General features: G+C 40.0%; 1 protein-coding gene across 5 annotated transcripts in view; it reads right to left on the bottom strand.

Moving 5' to 3' along the window:
• Positions 1–22,534, bottom strand: part of LOC310896546 (uncharacterized protein) — a 282,713-nt gene that overhangs the window by 167,987 nt on the left and 92,192 nt on the right. For all 5 annotated transcript variants that reach the window (XR_014581583.1, XR_014581584.1, XR_014581585.1 and 2 more), the window contains one exon: positions 22,229–22,303. Coding sequence is in view for 1 of the 5 variants with exons in the window: in XM_083828962.1 (XP_083685088.1) it covers positions 22,229–22,303 (75 nt within the window). In the remaining 4 variants the exon portion in view is untranslated. The remainder of the gene's footprint in view (positions 1–22,228; positions 22,304–22,534) is intronic.

The raw sequence follows: 22,534 nt of genomic DNA, 5'->3' as shown, positions 1-22,534 counted from the left end.
ATCTGCTTTCCTATTAAAAAAAAAAAAAGGAAAGCAAGTATATTTTCTTTTAAGGTACAAATATCTTCTTGCTCCCTGTAAGCTTTGTGGTTTACTTAACCTGGTCTGAATGCAGTTCTGACTACCACACTATTCTTTTATTAGGCCGTATCTTAATCTCTGTTGAATTTCTGCCAGGCTAAGGTCTAGTCCATGAGCTGGCCACTCTGAACAAACTGAACAGCGTCCTAAGCATCTGACCTCTCCTTAGAAGGGGCTTGTAAATTAAACAGAGATCTATCTACAGATTCTAGCAAGCCATCTTCTTTATTTCCTCTCCAGAGAGGAAAGCCACCTCCCATCCAGACAGTACTCAAATTCCTGACTGCTACTCACTGAATTAGGAAAGGCAAGTCATGGGATGCAGTTGTGTCAACATAGGAAAATAAACACCCAAGTGTTTTGAAAATCCTTCAGAGTGAAATCCTGTTTCTCACATGCCCCAAGTGTAGCTTCACCCTCATATTTATTTTTTTTTTTTTTTTGGTAAAACAACCCCCTAATAGTATCCTAAGCAGCACAATTGCATACGAAATGCCATTTCTACACACTGCTTCTCCATGCTCTCCGCACGTGCCACCGATCATTTCCATTGTGATGTACAGTTGCTTTTAATTTTAAATGAGTTTTTTTCTTTGTTTAATTTAAGGAAAAAAATAAATAAATAATGAAAGACTCAAAGTGAGGAGATGGGTTAGTTCCTGCACTAGCACAGATCGCCAAACTCCCCCTAGAATTGGTAGGGCTGCTGTGGTTTGCATCAGGAAGAAATTGTACAGAGCTGTGTTATTATTTCACATCTACTCGGTTATATATCAAAACTAGTATTTCAAAGAGGACATTACTTTGCAAGCGCTGTGAGTGCTGGATGTTCAGAGACTTATGGGTCTAATTAGCAGCAGTGCTGAGCATGGGATTCTCACATGCACAAGGAGGAGTCTGGGGTTCTGAACATCTCCCCAAATCCAGCCATATGCTGGTGCTCCCCAGAAATCAGCAGGGAGGGAGAAGACAAGCAGCACACCACTGAACCAGAGGTCGCTTCCCAAACCAGCCCGGAACAAGTCCATGGCACTGAATTCAATGGTGTTACCCCCCCAAAAAAAAAGACAGTTAAAGGTGGGGGGTGCTATGCCCACTGCGCTGTTAGACAACTAGTATCTCTTGTTACTTAAAATATTTTGTTCAAGGTAAAGGTTGAAGGTTATGAGAGAGAATAAGGGACATGCTTTTCCTGGACTTTTTTTTTCCTCCTTTCTATAGTTCAGTTGGAGAACACAGCAGTTATTTTTAAGTGATATTTTTAGCCACGTTTGTGACCCTTTGGATGCACTAGGCTTTTTTCACTGCAGCAGGTCGTTTTACCAGTTTTTCACTAGCCATGCTTTAATGATTTTATTTCTGCTGCCATTAATACTTAGACGCTTCTGTGAGGCAGTGCAGTCGGTTACTTTCTGCAGCAATCGAAGAGCACCACAAATGACAGTGCATTTATAAACACACAGAAAGTACCAGTTTTCTCCATTACTCTGTCATCAGAGCTATCTGCTCTAGGTTGTGCTCGGAGCATTAGCCCATGTAGCCTGATATGAGTTCATGAGGCTGGAATTCAAAACACTAACCAGCTGTGGGAACCCGGGAAGAAGGCTGTCACACTAAATGGTATCCAGATTAGAGCTGTGAGAATTTGGGAAAGCCCGTCTAGCAAGCATGATCTCTTGGGGTGGAAGGGAGGGGGAGAAACCATTCCCAAGTTGTTAGACTCAGAGGCCTGAAGGAAACTAGGTCGCTGTTAGATACTGAAACTGTGAGGCCTGACTGGAACTAAATCTATATCGGGGGATATTTTCCCAAGGGAAGAAACCCAGCAAGTTATTTTCTTGAATTCAAATGCAGATAACCAGCTCTAGGAGAGTTTGCTCTCCTCCGTGCAGGCTGGGGCTGGATGCGCACAGCTCCCAGAGGAATCTGGCAGTGGCAGAAGGGGACGGGAATCACAGCCCCAAAAGATAGGCCCTCCGTGCCACCTTGCATACAAAGTGCTGTCTGGCATGCACTGCGGGTTTGGGTTTAAAACTGCCCCCCTAACCAGACAGCTAGATTTGAGGGGAAAGGATGACTACATGGTTAGATAGGCAAGGAAGAGAGAATGTAAATAATTTCTTATCTATATGCAACAGTTTTTTTTCCACACAGGGCTGGGGAGGGAAAAAAAAAAAAAAGAAAGCCCCATACTTCTTGCCTCTTCTCAGCTCAGCGTCCATAGGTGATGTAATACAGAGAAATACATCTTCACGAGCAAGGACTGCAACACCTTTATAAAGGGATTTCTTTTCAAGTCTTGCTGAGGTGTAGCTTATTTGGAGACCAAGCCCCAAACTTTTTTTTGATACCCCCTTTATAATAGTTTAAGAAAGTCTCTAAGTAGGAAAAAATGGGAATTCCCTGGATATGATTTTCTGCATCCTTCTCAGTTGCCTTGGATTTGGAAGCACCACCTCACCACTCCAGATACGGTGCCAGGGTTTGAGGCGAGGAGGAAGTGCTAATTTAGTTCTGGGCACATCCATCAGTGTCAATACCGGAAAAGCGATGCCCTTCAGGTGTCGGTCGTTTAAGGTATTCCTCATGGAGTGGAAGAGGCTGTTCAAAGGCAGATACCTCAGGAAGTGATCTTTCTCTGCATACTCAGTGACCCTGAACACAGGAGCCACGCAGATGGTGTTGGATCCCTCTGAGACCCCAAGAACATGGCCCACAACCTGATTGATGTCACACCTGTAAGACTTGTGGGAGTAACTAATGACATGTATCCAGTGAAATTCCCATTTGCAATTTCCCCTCTTTCATTAGAGGCAAGCCTATTTGTCTGCTAAACTTTGCTGCAGACTCAAAGGGAAATAAAAATCCACAAGTAGTTTGCTTCTATCAACATACACTAATGGGTCTGATTATAAACGGAAACAGTCACAGGGACAACAAAGAAAACAAACAAAAGGGGCAAGACAACACTTGAAGACTCTCTAATATGTATACCACTGAGACAACAAACCAAGGAAAGAGAGAAGGGCACAACTTTCTTCCTTAGTTTGAGCAACTGGCAGCAGTCAGGGAAGTTTTGGTGTTCTTTTGTCTTCCAATATATTTTGTTTCTTCAGCAGCAATAATGAAAACAGCCATTGTTTAATGACTTTTTATGGTTGAAAGTAGGTTTTGAGTGAAAACTGGCACTACATTCACATTTCCCTTTGCAACAAACATTTGCAAATTCTTATTACTAGAAGTTTGTCTTCCCCTGTTTTTTCGTCCTTTCCCTAACAACAAAATAGTCAGAGAAAAGGAAATCTGGGAACAGAATCAGGGTCTTGAAAAGTGAATTCTGAGCATAACTGTGACAGCTCAGGAGACTTCTCAGTAATGACAGGAATCAAAATAGCATAACCAGTACATTTCCATCTCTGTCTTCCTACACAGGGAAGTCCGCACGCACTTGAAGAGAACAGCAAGTCCTCGATGTTATGCGTTTGTGTTTTTTTTTTTTTTTTTTTAAATGTGCTGAAATTTATGCTTGGGATACTAGCCTCAAATCTGCTTTTTGGCTGCCTTCCTACATGATGTACCATCAGATCCTGACAGCTTCCATATCTTGTATGCCCATAAGGCAGAGCCCATCACTCCTTGGGAATCCCCCCAGAGCATTCCGTGAGCCCCCAGTCCAAAAACCCTGGGAGCCTCCCCAGTCAAAGACTGTAGGTAAAGACTACAGATGCCGATTTTTCCTGGAGTTTCTTCCACTTCTAGATAAAAACAGTGCAAGTTTCTACAGAACCCCATATGGCAGTCTTTACTCATTGAAAACCTCCACCAACTCCCAGTACAGACATTGACTACGGAAGGATGTACAGGATTAGGCTGCAAGAGATTTAACCTGAGGCTAGTTAAATATGACTCATGAAACTAGACATCAATTACTGAGCATGGGAGACAGATTAAGGGAGAAGTGGAAACTGTTTCTTTTCAATAACTCATTTAAGCTGTGTTTGATTTAAGATGCCTTTGAGAAGAAATGCACTTAAGGGTTTTAATACTTCAGCCATTCCAAATTGCAAGTGAATAAATCCAAAGGCCAAAGCACCTTGACCCCTAGACACTGATCAGCCTAAAAAAAGTCAAAATACATCATGTCCCACCCAACATCCTTTCCCAGATTTCAGTTATAGTACTACAAAGATGTAGATTGTCATGATAAAAGATGATATAACAGCATTCCTGGCTTGCCCTGTAGCAGCTGCAACAATTAGCATCAAGACAGGTATTCATTTAATGACTTGGCCAAGACAAATCCGCCCTTACATTTGAAACCCTGTTTTAGACAGTTTCAAGCTGCCCAGTATTTGTTGCAGTCTGCAGAAGCTTCAGAAATGCATCTGAGAACCTGCTAAGCTCAATGTTGAGCACAAGCAATTTGCAGCAGTCTGTAGAGAAGCTTGGCAGATCTGCAAGTCAGGGCAGTCTCCCAGTCAGAACAGACAAATGGATGGCAAATCATCAACAGCTGAAAGGCTCCATCCTGCCTCTATTGCCCAGTTCCCATGTATCTAGAAAGATCCACCAATTCTACACCTCCCCAGAGTATTCCTATAATTTCAAGTGAGGTGTAAAAGCAAATGAAAATAGCAGTTACACCAACAGTATGAGGATGCCTGTCTGAAAATATTTACATACATCAAAGAAGGGCCCGCCCTCTGTTTAAACAATAAGTCACTCAAATTTCTAGCAACTATTACACAAGGGGCTTTTTATTTGTACTTCTGCTTTTGATACTTATTTTCCTATTAGCAAATAATTTTCATCTGTTAAACATTTGCATCTCATATTAGAAACATCAAAAGATTCAGAACTTTGATGACATTCATCCCCATCAGAGCATGGCAAATTACAGCAACGAGACAGAAAAATCTAAACAGAAGGCATTCAAAGAAAACCAGCATGGAAGGCAGAAATACATCTAGCTCCAAGCAGTTATATCATAATGAATAAATATTGTTCTCTACTGCTACCTCATGCTAAGAGATACCCACGATGCAGTCAACACAAGCTTAATTCTTTCCATTCCTTTCCCTTCCTTATGGCAGCTTTGTCACTCTTGTTACAGCTCACGGTCTATAACTCCAGTGTCAGCTGGGTATGCCCAGCGCTGATGATGTGACTACGGAAGAGTTTTACCCCCCGAAGGCAAGGCTTTACAATCCGGAGGTGGGAAAGGGAGAACTTGTATACAAAACCATAAGTAGCAGACGCTTACTGCCCAGACTATAATGCCCATCATGCTGCATGCTTCTGTCTGGTCCGACACATAAAGAAAACCTGCCTTTTTTAAACTGAAGGTCCTATGAAACACACAAGTAAAAGACCTAAATTTAACTAGCTCTAAAAGTTCAGAAAAACCAAACATTCATGACACTTCGGTTCAGTGAGATCAGAAAATAGGAAATGTTCTGTTAACTATGAACACTGCTTCTGTTTTCCAAACAAACTGCTGTCAAGATAATGACAAAAATCAATATTCCGGTCTTGCACAAAACTTTGCTGTTTGACAATTCAATAGATGCATTATTATAAGTCTTTTAAGCGCAGCCTGAAGCTTCTCTGGAGTTCCCCTTATGACTCACAAGTGGAATGCATTAACTACATATGCACCTATGGGCAGGCAGGGAAACAGCTACCTTTGTTTAATTTGGAGTAACTCCTTTCTCCAGTAAGAGCATCATAAATTCCAGAGTTTCCTAGACCTTCCAATGCAGTTAACAGCTTTTTATTGTGCTAGACCAATCCTGTATTTCACCAGTTACACACGGTAAACTGCTCCACGAGAAGAGGAGTAGAGAATATCCTTTCCTTTCCCAATTTAGAATTGATAAGCATCATTTGGATACAACCCATCAACAATTTAATACAGGCAGCAACCTAACAAGAGACTGAATGAGGCCTTCATACTACTTCAGAATCATTTTATGGAATATAAAATTATTTGGGTTAAGTAGTATTGACCTTTAGAGCAGCCCACAATCCCAGATACAATGAGACACGTCAGCATCTCAGCAGTAGTGTCATCTTTACAGATTTAAGACTTCATAACACACACTGATCACACAGATCACTTATGCCCACTTGGTGCACTGAAGAATTTTGTCAGTGAATGGTTAGAACTTCAGTATATACATAAAATATATAAAGTAAAAATAAAAAAAATATATAGTAGATCGTTTTCAGGCATTTAAGAGTTACAGGTGCCTCTTCCCTCCTGGCCAAAAGCTGACGGGATTGTACTCTGCTCTGTCTTCAGTTCATTAACTGTATGTTCCCTAATTCATGAAAAACAATTAATAGAATCAATAGCTGAAATTATTAAAGCAAGAAAAAACACTACAATCTTCAGGGTAAGGCCTCTGTTCACCATGCTAATGTTAATAAAAAAAGTTAAAAACTGTCAAAAATGATAAAGTTGTTAAAAATATATTAAGAGGTTGACTGTACTGTTGATCCAAATTTAAATTGAAATATTTAGAACTTTAGTTTCAATAGTCTTCTTTTACAATATGTTTAGCATAAACCTGTGCAAGAGGAACATTTAAAGAGCAGTATCTTTAAGATACTTATGCTGAAAAAAATCATCCTATGGATTCAACATCTTTTAGTTGGCAATTTACACAACCATAGAAAGAAAAGGAGGAAACGTAGGTGCCAAGGGATGGGAAATGGGAGGCGTGATTTCTTTTGCAAAATTAACTCTGGGGGCTGAAATAAAATTCAACCTGTTAGCAAAAATTTGGCTCTCTTCCTATTAAAATACCTTCTTAATCAGTTCAACATGTTAGATATATATCAGACTGGACCTTGTACATCTGGGGAAGATTGTTGATTTCTATTTTTATGTAGGGTACTACCTAGAGTATCCCACACACCCAGGCCATTTTTGTTTTTAAAGGGAACATAGCATTAGTATACAGAAATATTGATAGTGTCAAATCCTAATAAACAATGTGTTGAATATTTTTCTAATTAGCAACAAGTGAGGTGTCCAAAATTGAAGCCAGGAAGTGTCACAGGACAATGCAGTAATTCACAGAAGCTAGGTGTAACACACTGAATTGTAACTTGGAGTGCACACATGTAAGGGAATATAATCTCATAGCAACATTTTTCTCTGGTGAAGCATTAGAGCACTTACTTTTAAGCATATATTTAAATCCAATCCACATTAAAAAACTGAAGGAGTGTTGAAACGTGTTACCAAGCCAGGCTTGAGACGTAACTCACTTCCATGAGTTACGCAGACATTAGGCTACCATACAAACTCGAGTTGCCCACACATCTCCTTCCCGAAGAGGAGCCAGGAGCTGGAGCATCCTCCCTCAACTCCCACAGCTACTAACCCATGTAGCTGTGCCACTGCAAGCAAGCTTTGCCACAGTAAAAATCAGCCGCATCTTTCTATTTCACAGCATTAAAAGCCAAGGGAAAGCAGGGAGGGATTTTTGTCTCAGCAGCGTGTCTGTGAGTCACGCTGCCTCCCGGGGCTGCTCCTTGGGTGGTACAGTTTACACACCATCCCTTGCTCAGAGGATGTGCCTGAAGTCCCCATCAAGCCCTTTGTGATAGGAACAAACAAAAGTTTTACATACTCTTGGTCATATGGTCTATGTAATGTTATCCAACATGTAATTAACAAGAGCAAATTTTCTAAAGCTCAGACTGTTTGCTTCCAAAGTAATCTCAGTGGAAAGCGTTTCTACTTCCACATTGCCCTGTTTTAAATATCTTTTTTTTTCTTTTTGCTTTGGTTTTCCAGGTCCTCTTATAATTTATACCACCTACTCAGCAAGTTTCAATACAGTCAATACTAACTGACCACAGCCATATAGCAACTCAATGCTCGTTCCAATTATTTTCAACAATATATGGATTAGATTACACATGCACTGCCAGAAAAAACTATCTACCTCAGTTTTAAATCATTAAGAATGACCCTCTGGAGACAATAATCTCTCCTAAATGTGAAAACTACAGACAAATGTCAGAATGCTGTCTGGCCCTGGAATGTTTCCTCATAACAAGGCTGGTTTGTGCAATCAATGAGGCTGACAGAATCTCCGATATGCTCTCAGGGCCTGATCCAAAGCACAGTGAAGTTTATGGTAACACTCCCATTGACTAGAGCTGTGTGGGAAACTTTTTTTCTGGCCCATGAGAACTTCGGATATTTTGAAAGCTTTTTCCTCCCCATCCTGAATGGGAAAGAAATGTTGAAATCTCAACCTGATTGAAAAATATCAACCTGATTGAGATAATTTGTGTTTAAGAGAAAAATGGAGAAATCCAGTTTTGAAATTAAAGCTCAAATTTTTAAAGTCAAAGACTTCCTATAAAGAAATTGGAAGTTTTCAACTAAAACGTGACACCATGAACCATTTCAGTAATTCCAGCATTCTCTTTAGTTGTAGAGAGGGCCTTTGCTTCAGGAGCAAGTCCACCTAGACTATTTTGCCCTTTCAAAAATGGATTGTTTATAGTCACTCTATACCTCTTCATAACACAAGTAATTTATGCTCCAGCAACTGACCAGGCATGGTCTATCATAAAATGCCAAGAGATGGAAGCTATTTGATATAAGGAGTATAAAAAAAAGTAGGGCAGTTCTTCAGAACTAACTTCAAGATATAAACACTACATCTTTCATTTTTTTTAATTATGCTTTCTTCTGCAGGGTGGTAACTGTCAAATCACACATATTAAAGTAGCATTTTTCAGCCCTGAAGATCTTGAACCCCTTATAGCTAAGTCCTCCCTTCAGATTATAGCAGAAGCCACTGGATGGAGCTGTTATAAATAGTCTCACAAGAGTCAGTCATGTTTAGTTCTTAATAAATCTGCATTGTCATTATATTTAAGATGCTTCCAATGGGAAAGCTGTCACACACAATAAGGAAGGTTTCTTTCTACAACCAATATCTACAGAGGGTTCTTGCTCACAAGGTAGCAGCAGATATGCCAGTTTTGTAGAAGGACTCTCTGAAGTCCCCAAGATACGACTGTAGTTTTCTGTGTAAAAGAGCAAGTGGCACTAAGAATACAGATTTACATTCCGTAGTATTTGCATTTCCTTTGAGGAAAAACACAGCCTGGTAGACCCTAGAAAATGGACTGTGATTCAAAAAAAAGTGAGAGCACAGAACAAAACCACCTCTGTTTCATGTAGAACAAAGAAAGCATACGGGAAAGGGAGAAATAGGTTGTCAATGTAAGTCATAAAAGGAAGTGTGTACAAGAGCTGGAATTTTGAACTAAAAAATTCTGATAGCAAATACTACGGCAGTCTCCTATGCATTAAGCAGTCCCTGCCAACATTTGAGTCATTGTAATGCACATTTCTTAAAAAACAGCAGTTTCCCAGACAAAACATCACTGCAGATACTGGTAATACAGAGCTGAGGAGTTAATTATTCTTCCTCTATGTGTATATATAGATACAGAATAATACTGAAAGCTCAAGAACTAATAATAAATTGGGTGACAGTGCCTGTAAATAAATGGGTTCCTCATGGGAACTTCTGAATTGACATTATCCGTCCTTAAGCAAATTCATTTTTGCCTCCAAGTGCCATGTGAACTGTTTCACCTACAGAACCTACGGCACAATTTTCCACATGACAGAGAATGAACAGCATCCAGGACTTCAGCTGAGTGTTAGAAGAGCAGCAGGCCGTGGTCAGAAATGGCCATCAGCAGCACATGCTGTGCCTGATGACACCGCCATCCGTCAGGGAATGTGCCACTCGAGGAGCACATATGCACTGTGCAATAAATCCTTGTTTATTGCCTGTGACTTTGACAACCAGCATTGTAAATTAGGCTTCATATTTTTTGTAATAGCTTCAAAATAAGTACATGTGTCAGATTAGTCAGTAATCTACCTCAATATCTCTACCTCGTATCTCTGGCTTTCGATGAGCTGTCAGGAAATTCAGGATAGTCAGTTCCCTCATTTCTAGCTAGAGCCTAAGGCCACTTTTGCAGACACTCGTTTAACCTTCTACTTTAAAGCTCTTGCTGAGCATGCCATGCTCTATATCATCAGCCACCTTTCCAGAGCTATCATCTCAGCTCCCACAGTAAGCAAATTCAGCAGCTTTCTCAGGACAGGAGCCCTCTGCAATGCTTCCTGGCCAAAGCAGTGCTACAGAGCCGACAGCTACCCTGACCCCTTGTCGTCACCTCCTTGCACCTATTCATGCTTTCACATATATCAGGCCCATTCACTGCTTTCTTTCCAAGTCACCATCCAAATGCAAAGTCTCATCTGTTGCCTGAAAGGTTTTCAGATTATGCAACCGATGGAAAAAAGCTTAATTTGTCTCCAGTTTGTTGTATCAATGTTATGCATTGTACGTGCTGTTAAAAAAAAAAGTGCTGGGGAGTCAAGATGCGCTTACACTGTGCTCCTTGATGGACTGGGGGTCAGGTGGAGCCCTCTGGGGTAAAGGAAAGATTGCGTCTCTCCTGAGAATAACTGAACATACCTGGCTTGAGGTTTCTAGAGGGCAGGACAGGTCCAGCCATCACTTAGCAAGCAAAGAGCACAAAAAAAGCTGAAGACTCCTGGCAGGAGCAGGGACTTGCCTAGAGCAAAGCCTTGACATTTGTGAAAATTTGAATATTCAAGTGCTCCATAGGCACTGCATGGAAGTAGCTGCAACCTTTGACAGTCACCAATAGCTATTAGACTAAAGGACAAAACATACTACAAGAACATAATCAGAGAATAAATAACTAGTCTCACTCTGAAGTTGTGAGCTTTCTGCACGATAGGATTATGCACAGAATTTTTGTCTTGCCTTCAAAAAAAAACAACACAGCACAGCCTAATATACCGTGAGCCTTTTAGAGCCTTCTGGCATGTCTGTTTTAAGTAGTCTTGAGGTAGAACAATACCACTAACACATCAGCCAATTACAGGCGGGCTCAAAGGATTATATATTTATATGACTACAATAGATGAGTGCCAAAAAGCCATCAAGAAGTTTTTACAAGCTCTGTCCTGCAAGGAACAAAGAGAAAAGCTCAAATATAGAAATCACTCAGCAAGTGATCTGATCTTCAAAATGCTCCTGAAAGATGCACTTTCATTAACTGATAATCTCCAACTTTGTTCTCTATCCTTACCATTAAATTCCATTTATATATTAGATGACTCTCTATACAAAAATGACATGGTTTCATTCTCAACCTGCACGCTCACATGCTTAGATGACTGATTGGAAAGACAATGGATAATAATTCTATCTATTCCCAGAATTAGTTATCTTTTAATTAAATTTGGAAATTAGTTGCCCAATTGCTACCCCTGCCTTTTTTTTTTTTACCCCTTTCTTTTTTAAACTCCAAGTAAAAAAATATATTTCTCCAATGTGGAGAGAACATCCTTGCTACTGTCATATCTTTATGAATATGTATATACATACAGCTGTTCGTGCCAGTGAGAACACAAACAACCTTTACGTTCAACTTCCTTAAGAAAATTTTTCACAGAAGTGGAAAACTGAACTTTCAATTTTTGGAACATCCTTTAGGTTGTATACTTTCTTTCTATCTCCATTGTGTAAGTAGAAAAGGATAATGTAAGTAGAAAAGGATAAGGAATTACAGGAATAAAAACAAAAAGATAAGAAAAAACAAACAAACAAAAAAACAAAGCTTGAGAATTTGAAATTGAACCTCAAAGCTTTCGTCAGTAATTTTTCCAGGTATAAGCATTCCTTCTCTAATCCTAGAGAACAAAGAGTACTTTGATTTCTCTTCCAGTTTTGGAAAAACCTTTCCTATGTCTGAATCTGCACTAATAATACTACCCTTATTGTTATTCAAATCTCAGCAACAATACTGGTCATTACCAAGGTCTCCACAAGGATAAGCTCGATATACACACACATGCTGAAAAGATAGCATTTTCTTCAGAGGGCATGTGTCTGTATTATCTGTATTTAATTCCTTGTTCTTGTCACCCACCAGTTAAAAAAAATGCAACAGAACAGAAAAATTCCAAAAAAAGCAGTTGTTTTTTTTAATCAAAGAGTCAGTCACCACATTCTTCATCCCTGGGATGAAGGAGCAATTTACTTCCTCTACTCTTTATTCATACATACCACTTGCACGCCAGAGCACTGAGCAATGTGATGAATTTTGAAACTAGACACACCACTACCTCCAATACTTTTTAATCCTAAACTCACTTTTTGGCATGAATATGAAATAGCCCCATTCCTAATGATTAATGATCAAAAGACAGCTAACTAGAGGAAGAATGTTGCTTTCAAGTGCAAAGTCTAAACTTCATGGAACTACAGAGTAACCTTTCCTGCCATTCTGGAGAAGGCAGTTAACCTGAGCCCCTGAATTCTGCAGATTGCATGGGTCTCCAAGGATGACCAGGATCTCATCTCTGGCTTCCAATGCACACCAGAATCATGATGAAATAATATTCAATACTGACGTTTCTGAAAGGTCCCTCTTTAGGGCAAGGCCAAAACCCATAGATATTGCAGCTAAACACTGTTAAGTAAGAAAATGACAGCTTCTGTTTTGTCTGTAAAACTGTTCCTGCAACATGCAAGCAACAGATGGACATAGATACATGCACTTGCCACTTTTTTTGCCAGCACGTAGGATTAAACCACGTTTCCATATCATACCCAGATGTGCAATCAAGAGAACATCCTAGAGCATCACCTCCCCAGACTGCCCTAGAAGTTGCTCTTTATCCCACCCACCATTCCAACTAGTAAAACAGGACAGACCTTATACTGAGCTAATACTACACACACAAAAAAAAATAAAGCTTAGTCCTGATTTATTTAATTTAATGGGTATTGTGACTACAAGACCTGTCTCTAATTTACTGTATTGTAAACTGCTCAGAAGCAGCGCATGCTTTCCCAGGCTTCAGCGGCACCATTTGAGGCGATCCGCTCCCTGCAGACATTTCCACAGGGAGCGGGGAGGAGAAGCGATGCAGCTGCGGGGTGTCTGCCCACGTCTGACCCTGGGTCAGCAGCAGGCCGTGCGGGCAGCAGCAGTGGCCCAGGAGGTGCAGGAATCCCCCTTAACCTCCTGGAGGATTTTCACAGCACTGCATTTCTGCAGTACGGCTCTTCTCCCCCGCCCCTGCCAGCCCCGTCCCTAGCATAGTTTGAGAACAATACGCAAATGTGATTCCAATTAGGTCAATAACATTCATGAAGGTTCAACCCTCGCCATCTGTCCAAAGGGAGGAGGGCTCTGTTTGTCTGGGGTGTCCCCCCCATCCTCCTTTCTTATAAATACCATTTGACAAAGCCATCCACATAACAGATTTAATGTGTTTTATGGCAAAAAAACAAAAGAGCAAATTAAGGCAGTTCCACAATTAATTCCCACTGTACTGGAACATTATATAATTTATCACTTGCACATAATTTATCATGATTCAACATTCAAACACATTAAACAAAGACAGAGGAGACAATAGTAAAAGCCTATTAATTACTACTAACTCTTCCCTTACAGAGGGGTTATGTTTGTCTGAAATAAGTCCTACTAAAAACTCCAGTTTCTAAAAATTTAGGTGCACCTGCATTAAGAATGAAAGATTCATTATTGTTTCTGAAGCTAGAATAAGTAAACTATTAAATTAATCCTGTTTATGTGTCTCTAAATCTTTATGTTCTGTACACATACATACAAGCAGTAAATTTAATTTAAGTAATTTAAATCTCGATATAGGCTGTCAGGTATTTACCTAGTGCTACGAAGTGTGTTCTATGGGAAAAGGTCATGTGTAGAACTACACAGACAATTCATACCTCATCCTCTGGATGTTTATGTGATAACTTCTGCAACCCTATGTTTCTGAATTAACCTGGATGGCTTGTGGCCTGGACCCAAACGCATGAAGTTTCATGTTCAGACCTCATTTCTATCACACGAGGAGAAGAAGACAAAAGTAAAGTGCCATGAGCCTGGATGCACCAAGAAGCCCCAGTGCACACTCAGAGGTGTGCAGGAAGATACCAAGTGCACGTCCCAGGTCAGTCCTGGGATGCTTTGCAGAGCCTGGGCCATTGCAGCAAGTGCATCAAAACACAGTGGGGGGGAAAGATGTAAGGAGAAAGAGCTCATTTCTAACATACTGAAGCAATTTATTGGAACAGATTTAATCATTTTACTCATGTTGAAGGAAGCAAGTTCATGCTGAAATTGCCACACTGAAGAGAATGGAACAAGTCATGGGAAGGAAGATGTTACTGAATTAAAGAGCGATGTGGGAGAAAAGAACAAAATGATTTCTTTGTTTAAAGATGCTCTGTAAGGTTGTGTCATCACACTGTGATGCAGGGATGAGTAATTTATTCAGATCATGGATTTTCCACCCAGCATTTTACTAGCTTTGTCTCAGTCAATACAAAAAAAAAACTTAACCGTTCAACATCACAGCTCTTAGTATAGAGAATAGCACGCTTTTGAAGAAACTGCTTAAATTTTTTACCCTAAGAACTAACACTTTTCTACATGTCAGCCAAAACACACTACTTCCCTTCATTGCTTAACATATGAAGCCCAAGAGAAATCTTTACACACTAACATAGCTTTATCTAAGGAGTAGGAACTTGCCAGAAGAACCCTTATAAATTCTTTGCCATGTGTAAGATAGTAAATTGATATCTCCCTTGCCCCTTCATCCCCCCTAAAACAATGGTTGCACCTAATCACAGATAAAGAAGATGAAAACTGAACAGAAACTAATTCTTCCACTTACAAATAATTGAGACATAGGAGAAAAATGGTTTTATTTATGATTCACCCCAATTTATATTTGTATTAAATGGTATAAACCAGAGGGTTTTGTTTGTTTTTGTCACTTCACAGAATTAGAAAAGACTGAATATCAAACAGTATTAACCATTGGTTGAAGAAGTATAAAGGAACTATACTATGGGCTTCAAAGGGGATCAAAAATGAGTGCAAACTGTCTGTTTCTAGACCTGTATTTCAGTAATTCAGTAGGAGTTGGGGAAATCATTCAAAACTTGCTCCAAGATCCACCTCCCCAACAATCCAGGACTGGTGACTAGTCCTATTTTGGATGCTAAGTGTTTCTATAGAAACAAGCACCACAAGAGCTGAAGCTGTTCTAATTACATATGTATGGATTGACCACTTCATGTATTGTGGAACGAGAAAAGGAACTGATGCAGCCCTAGCCTGTCCCTCTCACCACACAGACCCGGATTTACCTGTACAGAGGAAGATGTTACCGTAAAGTTCACTTTGTCTTTGTGGGAATGGGAAACTCTCACCTGAAATTTCTTCCAGTAGTGCACTTATTGCACTCTTACACTCCTTGATGACAACTGAAGATAACTTTGAACCTTTGGAGAAGCCTGCAGCCACAGCAATGCAAAAGGATGTTCCAATAAAAAAAAAAAGTTAATCAGAGTTATCATTAAGCTTTTATTTTTGATTAGTTTCCCCTCTGCACTCTTCACATACCAAAGATTAACTGGGAAGGTAGGGGGTGTGAATGATGGGGGAAATTATTTGGAAATAGAGCAAAAAGAACTGTTAGCTTTTTTTAAAAAAACAATAACATCAATAAACATTTAAAATAACAATATCAAATAGAAGCTTTATGTCCAAATTTAGAGAATGGTTAAAACACCAAGTTTTGCTTATCTTTAAACATCTTAAGCTCAGATTTGATTCTATGTCAATTATATTTCATGTCCCAGCTACTGACTACCCTTTATAGGTCATTTCTTGTCATTCATTGCTTCTGCAGTCTGAAGATATCTTTTGCAAAAAAAGCACGTTTACACAAAGCTGAAGAAAGTGCTTCAGTCCATGGCATCACTCACAGTGCCAGTCATTTATGACACTTTAAGATTTCATTTACTACATTTCTTGTCAAACAATAAAAACTCCACATACAAAAAAAAGCAAGTTTAATTCAACAATATATTTTGGAAGGTGCAAAAGTTTAAGCAATGCCTAATTAGCTTTTTGAGCAAAGCTAATAGGAGTGATCAGATCTGATGTACTATGGTACAAGGTCAACAGTATATCTTTCCAAAATACTATCTGAAGCTCTTAGAGTAGTCCCCAAGTGAAATTAGTAGGGCTAAAGCAGGCAGTGTGGAGGATCAATGTCTAATTTTACTAAGGGAGTTTTGGAAGCTTCACCAGTCCTTATCCAAAACACTAGAGCTTGCTGGGCTCAATCCTCATAGCATTTGGATTGTCTAATAAGATGCATGATACATCTTCCCTCTGATAAGGCCAGAAAGTTAAGTTCTTCAGCAAAACATTCTTAATACCATTTTCAACAAATCAAAACATGTGAAAGCATGAAACAGAACTGCTTTTTCATCAGACCTCCTTCAAAATATTCAAAGAGCACAGCTAAGTTCACCCCAAGATATTAGTGAGACTGTAGTACAATTCCCTTGTCCTTTAAAAGAAATACCACCATTGCCATCTTCCACTTCATGTTTTAAAAGAGACTATAATTGCCTACAGATATATAGAATTTGCATGTATGGAAACATTTCCAACAACACCAAAAGATTGATTTTTTTTTTTTAAGAGTTCCTGGCACCCAGAAATTTCTGGAATTAAATAATTTTTTTCCCAAAAGAAGACTTGCACTCAGTACTCAGAGTCTGAAACTCAAGCCATATTTGAGTTTTTCTGAAACTCTGTCCTTGATTACAGATACTCAGTAAGATCAGTTCCGAGAAGGGAGACTCACCACCACTTGCAAAACATTTTACTGCCCTACCATATCAGGATTTGGCAAGAACAGCATATATTCTTCATTGTCAGCTTCAATTGGGTCTAAATGAAGCCAGGACTTTCAAATTAACCTAAATGTCGAATTCTTAATATTTAATAAAAATACCCTATTCCTATGAACCCATTATCTAATCAAGAACAGCTCTTCCTTCTAAGAAGGATAAAGGAGTTTAAACTTTAAAGGGAAAAATGCTGTAAATTATTACATTAGGAATTATATCCTTAACTGGTGTAAATTGGCACAACTTCAACAGAGACCTGTTGATTAACATCAGTACATGGTCTTGTCTAACCTGTTTAACACTGACATATGTGCACGCTACTGTGGTACTAGCCCCAGTCCCCAACATCTGTTTTCAGCTGTCAGCAGGTATAAGTCAAAGAAAAAGATAATTCTTCATTTTAGGTTTTCTCTTGCCTGTTTTGTATGAATTCCAAAAATCTATTTTCTTTTGTTGTATTTTGGTTATTTTTGCTCATAGAGCCTTTGGGACAGCACCAGTGGAAACTGAAGCTGTCTGGTTAATCTGAGGTCAAATTTTGTGTAGGCAGCTGCAATCCAAACTTCCCCACCCTGCCCTACCAGTAACCCGAACTCTGACCTGCTGGGACCACCCCCTTGCTCCTGCAAATGCTCAGTCCACATTTCCACTGAGCAAATACAGCCAAGTTAACCAAAACGCCAGAAAAGCTATGTGTGAAAATATATATGCAGACTGTCAGGTCTTTGTGACTTTTTCTGTTGGACAGTAACCAAGACCACCACATGCATCTAGACTGCCAGAATCTACTGATGAATCAAGTCACTTAGTACACATACTTTGTGAGCAAGTTACGTTTTGAAATGGAACAGTGGTTTAAGGGGAAAAAAACAAGTTAGGAAAACACATGCAACTCTCACCACTACCCACCTCCCCTCCCAAAAAAAAGCTCTAGCATCTACAGCAAGGTTCCCAAGCCAATCTCTAGACCTTCAACCCGACCATGGAAGAGCTGAACACCCCACATTCATCTCCACCATATCCACAGCAAGCTGCTGAGCATTTACTACTTCTGGGAATCAAGCCACTGATTTGGGGACCTGAATATTGATATTAAACTTGAACGTCCTAGGGTATGAGTGATTAATCTGGTAAATCTCACCAATACATGGATATCATTTTCAGGAACATTGAAAATCCCATCCTAGAAGCCTACTGTAGAAACTGGCTTCTAAACATTTACATTATGTGTAGTACTTAACCCGTGAACACACTGATGAGGTCAACCTCATTGATTTCAGTGCTGTTGCAGAGAGCATCTGCTGTGGAGGATTGACCATCTGAATGACTTAGCTGGAGGAAAAGAGAGGAAATTTCTACCCTCATTTCACAGGTGGGAGACTGAAGCACAAGGAGGAAAAGGAGGGGCAGAAAAGATGTAAGTGATATGTTCAAGGCCACCCAGGAAGACTGGTGCAGAGAAAGTTAATTCACATTTTTCACTCCGCCCCCTTTCCCTCCTCAAAGCATACAAGGTCTCTGCTCTCAGAGCTGCCTGAGAGTTTGTGGTCACTGCTGTCACACACAGTGGTTACCAAGAGGAGCCTACATTTTTACAGGTGCAGAAGGCTAAAACTCCATTTACCACTCTTGTACCTGTCCAGCAGAGAAAGGAAGAGCACTTTACTCCTGCTCCCTAGATGCTGAAGCAGTGGGAAGCGAGGATGATGATATATTTATGCAGAGAAGAGCAGCAGAACAAATTTTTGACCCTTGGACCGCACGCTAATTACAGGATAATGTTCAGAACTGTAACTGCTCACTATTGCTAACCATTGCCAACGGCTTTATTCAAGGATGGAGACGGAACTGGTAACTGAGTCCTAAGTACAGACATTGAAAATCACAGGGAAGCACAGCAGATGAGCACTACTCACAACCTGATCAATACTCACTACTGAAGTGTAAGAAAAGGATGTAGTCTTAGTGCTTTAAAAAGGCAGTTTAAAAGATTAGTTCTGCTGATTTTAGAGACAGGAGAACAGCATAGGCAGATGTGAAGATAGTGGAGCCAAGAGGCAGAAAATACAAGGTCTAAGTCTAACCAGGCTGCTGACTCACTGTGTTAGGTTCGTGCAAGTTCCCCAAACCTGCTCCTTTACTAGTTTCAAAGTATGAACACCTTGAGGCAAGGACTATGACCACATCTGTCTTCATTTCACACTGACCTGTGGACAGTCACCACACTTGAGTTTGAACCCTCTGACTACTCAGACAAAGTCAATAATGCAATCCTGAAAGCTCTTTAAACCCATAAAAGCCTGCACAGCTGTAGGTGCTGGAGGTTCAGTTTAGTGCCCAAGCATTGCTTTTAAACAGGCTAAAATCAACCACAAATACGGGCAGGATGGAAAGGGAAGAATCACTTAAGTACCAATCATCCTCTGTTTCTTAACTTCTGTCCAAATGACAGAAAAGTTCTCCCCTGGTTGGCAGAAAGGGACCCCCAAGCATAGGATGTCCCCAGCTGTGCACAGGCTGGCACAGAAAGCAACACCACAGGCAGGGCTCTGCCATGGATTTACTCACTGTTGGCATAAACTGGCCTGAGTGTTGGTTGTGTAAGTTCCCTGTACAGGGAAGACACCTTGTGGGTCTGCACAATGAATCCCCAGCAATTATGGCTTTCAGGAATTACTGTAAATAGAATTTTAAAACCCACAGGGAAAGGAGTTGGCTTGATTGTCTCCCAGCTAACTGGAAACATCTATCATTGTCCAGCACAGTGAACCAATAGATAAGACAACTTGAACCAATAAAAAAGACATTTGATGCACTTCAGCCAGTAAAACCAGAGAGGTATTATCAGCTATAGTCTGGTCTCCAGAATGTAAAGCACACTACATCCGCCAACAGGCTTTGGTCTACGCACCATAGGCTGCATTTGGGAGAACCAAACACTGCATCCATTTCAGCATTTGTTCAGAGTAACTGTGCAATTTGGAAGCAAATCCACTGATTGTCCCCACTGCTCACTGAGAATTTAGTGTAACATGTGTGTGACAAAACTTTTGAAGGAAGGTGCTAGCGCATGTTCACAAGGTTGCCCCCATACACCTATTTCCCCTATGAAATTAACCTGAAATCTGCAAAATCAAACAATTGTATACCTTAATGATTACCTTATTTTTCAGCCAGCAGTTCATCAGCATTAGCCCTTCTTAGTAGTTATTAGCTCCATACTAATATCTAGGGTCTTACTAAAACCTACTGATGTCAACAAGATTTTTGAAATATTCTGCCTTTCCACTGAAGTTATAGTAATTAAGAAGCTAAGCACAGTGCTTTAAAAAAAAAAAAACATCTCAGCACCAACCTCCATCCATACTCTTCAGCTTAGGAGAAAGGAGTGGTTGGCATCCCATTGCCCAGTCATCCCTGTTTTCATTGAATACTGTAAACACAATCATCATAAAAATCTGTTTCAAAACTTGCTGAGCAGGGTACATAACGTGCGGTACGACATGATACCACTCTTGAGGCTTTCAGCCCAAGATGTTTACAGGCTGTAATGAAAACCAAAGGCTTCTTCCATTACCCAAAACAACATACATTCCTTTAGCCCACTGGCAAATAAGAGACGAAGGAGAGATTCTCAGTGATTAGTCGCTTATTTTTCTGACAGTTTAATGGGATTCTAGGAGCACCATATTAGCTAGCAGAATATCAATACAGTTTTTCATTCTGCCTCACCAGTGAGAAGTTTTCATAGTTTTGGGGTTAAAACAGACAAGAAATTCTGATGCTACTGAACAGAAGAGTACCTCTGCATTTTTAGTCTGAATGGGAGTTTCAACCCATTTAAGAAACTGCAAACACTAAAACACCAATTAGATCCGAGTTAATAACTGGCACGATGTTATACCACTTTCTTAAGAAGGGCAATGGGTTATTTCTCTCAGGTTCCATTAATCTTCTTGAAAAGCCCAGACTGCAGGCAACAAGGAGCAAAACGAATAACACTCAGATATATGAAGCAGAACACCCAGTCAAGATCTGCTTGCTTACAGACAGATGGCAAATACAGCCAGGGCTCTGAAACTACAGCTGCATGCCTGAGATCCCTCAGATCTATGTGTGTGATCATTAAAGATTTTCAAATTATCTAATAGAGCAGAGTCTCCTGGAGATTTGGGTTTCCAGACTTTTGTTTTCTTTACAAAGGACCACATTAAACTTACCCAGAACATATTCAAAAGAAAACAGTTCTCAGGCTTTTCTATTAAAGAAGTGTTATGCACACACAAGCGCTCTGGGCTTGATTTTCTCCTACGAGTGCAATTTGTTCACACTCTGTATCAGCAGGAACAGTTGGGAACACAATCATTGCCGCAAGACTGAAAACTCTCCCTGCACCCCTCCAGTCTGGAGGCCTTCCTTCTCCAGTCACTCCAGAGGACAGATACAGCTTCCCTTGGTACCAAGGGGTTCAGCACAAAAACACCTTCATGCCTGCATGTAGGGCAAACTCCATATAGAGCACATAACGATGCATCCAGTCTGCTGCAGTTACATATTTCTAGCCAGATGTCTATTTAGCCCAGTGGGAATACCAGTATGGCATATCCAGTCATAAGGGTTTAAGGGACACACGTCTCTGTGCTGCTTGGCATTACAACCAGGCTGGCCAGAGTGTGACTATATATTGGGCAAGGACTTTGCTTTTAGCACACATCAAATCTCAGCAAAATTTCTCACCAGAAGTGAACATTTCACTCTTTTGGCATGTGAGGAGTCAGGTGGACAATGCTTAATATCAAAAAGCCTAAACGTCTTATTTCAGTACTATCCTCCTGACTTCCTGTTTCTAGGTATTTACACAATAAATCAATGCAACATAAAAGGTAGTCACAATGTTCACAATGCTCAAAAAGAAAAATGGCTTTATCCAAATAAAAAGCTTCAGCACTTCTGAATCAATATTTTTTACAGAAACTTGTTTGGCAAGTGTTTTAAAAAAAACGATTTGGAAGGAGAATCCTTATTTATGAGTCCATATTTCTCATGGAATGGAAATCCCATTTCCTGTGTAGCTCAGTGGGCTTCCATTTTATTACTGGTTACACGTGTGGTGGTGTGTTGTCTTTTTTTCTCTCATGTGAAGTGCATAAACTCCTCATGAAGGCTATTGGAGGTGCGTTTGTAAAATTACTTGAGACCCTAACTCCCCTAAAAGGCCACTGCCAAACATCTGCCTCAAAACATATTCCATATAAAATACAACAAACAAATGCAAATACAGAGGGAGATTCTCTTGTTACCTGATTTGTGACCATGATTAAAATCTCTGAAGTTAGATTCAGACTGTAAGCCAAATTGTCCAGGTAGAAGCAGATCTGAAAACAGTAAAAAAAAAAAAAATAGTTAAATCTGGTATCTGTAGGACTGATTTATCAGCCTTTTAAAAAAAAAACCCGAAAATTGCATTTTCAAAGGGCAATGACACTTAGGTATGTGAAGTCCATTATAATCCTACTGTCTTCTAGACTGACAACCAAATAAACCAAGATATGTATATACACACATGACCACAAACTAAAAAGGTGCCGAGCCAGAGAGTACACACT

The sequence above is a fragment of the Anser anser genome (genome assembly GCF_964211835.1).
Source record: "Anser anser genome assembly, chromosome: 3".
Classification (NCBI taxonomy): domain Eukaryota; kingdom Metazoa; phylum Chordata; class Aves; order Anseriformes; family Anatidae; genus Anser; species Anser anser.
Note: the sequence above shows the minus strand (reverse complement) of the source record. Positions and strands in the feature narration are given on the sequence as shown.